Source organism: Sinocyclocheilus rhinocerous, unplaced genomic scaffold (assembly GCF_001515625.1).
Source record: "Sinocyclocheilus rhinocerous isolate Xijiao unplaced genomic scaffold, SAMN03320098_v1.1 scaffold3064, whole genome shotgun sequence".
Taxonomy (NCBI): Eukaryota; Metazoa; Chordata; class Actinopteri; order Cypriniformes; family Cyprinidae; genus Sinocyclocheilus; species Sinocyclocheilus rhinocerous.
This window is the reverse complement of record NW_015641461.1, coordinates 189,719-192,122: the sequence shown is the minus strand read 5'-3', so window position 1 is coordinate 192,122 and position 2,404 is coordinate 189,719. Positions and strand designations below refer to the sequence as shown.

Genomic DNA, 2,404 nt, shown 5'->3' with positions numbered 1-2,404 from the left:
GATGGGAGTTTTTACTATGGTGTTACCCAGCATGCATTGCAGCATTTTGTTGATTGTCACCATTGTTGAGATTCATATGCTGGTTCTTGATGTCTGTGTGTGTCTAAATCGTACAAGAGCTCAAATATTTATATGAATTACTTAGACTTAATAATCATTCAAGAACTATTAAAGCAATACTTTCATTGCATGTTGTAGTTTCACAGAGTCTTGATGTCTGTGTGTGTCTAAATAGTACAAGAGCTCAAATATTTATATGAATTACTTAGACTTAATATAGAGTCCTAGAACTGCGGCCCTGAAACTGCAGCCTCCGGTTGTGCAGGAACATACTATTGCTGTAATTCTCAGTAACAGCAGGTGTTCATCACTAATGCACAATCATCATTTAATTAGTCACTTAATTATCTCTAACTTTAACTCTTTGAGGACTTGGGATATGACTCGAGACTCATTTGTGATTTGAAAGGAATGACTTGGTTCCGCCTCTGGTGAAATCAGCTGACTGAGTTCATGGGTGGAATAAACATATGGCAGGACTTTTACTTTCTGACCCCTGGATTGTCCACCTCTGGTCATTTCTGTTCACAAAATCTGTTGAAGATTCAGACTCAGTTACACTTTCCAGCATTTCCTGTTGTGGCTCTCATTTCCATTAAGTTTTTCATGTTTCCCTTTTATGTTTCATAATAACTAAAACAAAAACTTCTGCTATAGTTTTGAGCTTGGGCCATTCCCATATTCATTTTTTGAACTTATAGAGTTCTAAAGTTCACAAAAGTGACATTTGATTTTGTTTGTTACAGGTTTGTGAATGTCCTGGTGTACTATGGGCTGTCTCTGAATATTTCAAACTTTGGTATGAATATCTACCTGACACAGATGATCTTTGGCTTGGTGGAGATGCCAGCACGAACCATTACTCTCTTCACCCTAAACCGCTCACGCAGGATATCCCAGTTAGCATTCTTGGCAATAGGTGGCCTGGCCTGCCTTCTTACCATATTCATTCCAGATGGTAGGTGAAAAACCAAACCTTTACTTAACTAAAGCTCTAAACTCATGTGTACTTTTAACATCCGCCTTTTTACTGAATTTGTGCTGCTGATTATAATCAATCTAATTTTGTGGCTGTTAACTTCATTTTGTATCAATCTTACCAGACTAAGTTGTTGTTCTTCTGAAATCGTTAGTTACAGTCATTATACCTTTGACGTTAGTGTTTCCTAGTTTCAGATCAGCTAGTTTTCGAAGACAATGCAATCTTTTTCCCCAGCCAAGAACTACCTTTTCTGTAGCAGAAACCATTACAGATTGGGCACCAGCTTTGGTGGAAAAGTAGCATGACAGAAGAGCATCAACATGTTTTACTAGGCACTTTAAGATACTCTATCTTCCCAACTTTTTAAGCAAAAAGGAAACATAAAGAAACCCCAAAGATGCTGGCATGTGATGTAACGGTGTGTGTGAGTGTACCGTGTGTTTTGCTTGATACGTAATAATAATAACATCCAAATATAGATGCAAGCAGCAATTAAAGGGCCAAGCACTCCAAAGGCAAAATGAGGAGCCAAGCATGGCATGGAGCATCAGACCAACTGCAACAATGAGTAATTAAAGCAAGTTTAGGATGATTTGAAGCAAAATGGCTGAAAAATCATTAGCACAACTTCTCGTAATATGATTTAATGGCTTATCACTTTTGACCAATAGGTGGCGCTGTTATCAAATCGATGTGGTGTGTTCTGTGTGAGGTAACAATGGCACACACAAAGTTTGGTGTCAATGTCAAAGCTTTGCAGAGATACAGCCTCAGCCATAATCTGGCATTATGCCTCAAATTTGTTGCGGCGCTATACAAAAACGTTTTTGTCTATCAACACTAAATCCATAATGTTTTGTCAGCACTGTCTGATGATGATCTGATTCGATTTTGGTGAAAATCTGACCAACGGTCGAGAAGTTCGAAAAAGTAGGTTTTCAGCATAAATCAAAATGGTGGACAGGAAGTTCGGCCCACAATGGCATACTTTGTATCCATGTTGTTGGCATGACCCACGGAATATTTTGTGACCAGTTTCATTATAATAGGCTACTTCAATTAAAAATGATTAGCATTTTTGGAAATTTCATAATTAATGGTTAATGAATGGTTTACTACTCTTGACCAATAGGTGGCGCTGTTACCAAAATAATGTGGCCTGGTCAGTGTGAGGTGACAATAGCATATACAAAGTTTGGTGTAAATGTCAAAGCTTTGCAGAGATATAGCCCTCAGATGCAGTTTGGCATCTTTCCAGCAAATTCGTTGATGCGCTAAACTAAAACCATATCGTATATTGACACGAAATTCTGAAAAGATCTGAGTCAAATTTGGTGAAAATAGAACAAACCGTCCGATTCA

General features: G+C 38.0%; 1 protein-coding gene across 1 annotated transcript in view; it reads left to right on the top strand.

Annotated features, from left to right (window-relative positions):
• Window positions 1-1,026, top strand: part of LOC107755002 (organic cation transporter protein-like) — a 9,512-nt gene extending 8,486 nt beyond the window's left edge. Inside the window, exon 7 of the mRNA XM_016571646.1 lies at window positions 807-1,026. Within this exon, the coding sequence (XP_016427132.1) occupies window positions 807-1,026 (220 nt within the window). The remainder of the gene's footprint in view (window positions 1-806) is intronic.
• Window positions 1,027-2,404: the final 1,378 nt, after the last annotated feature.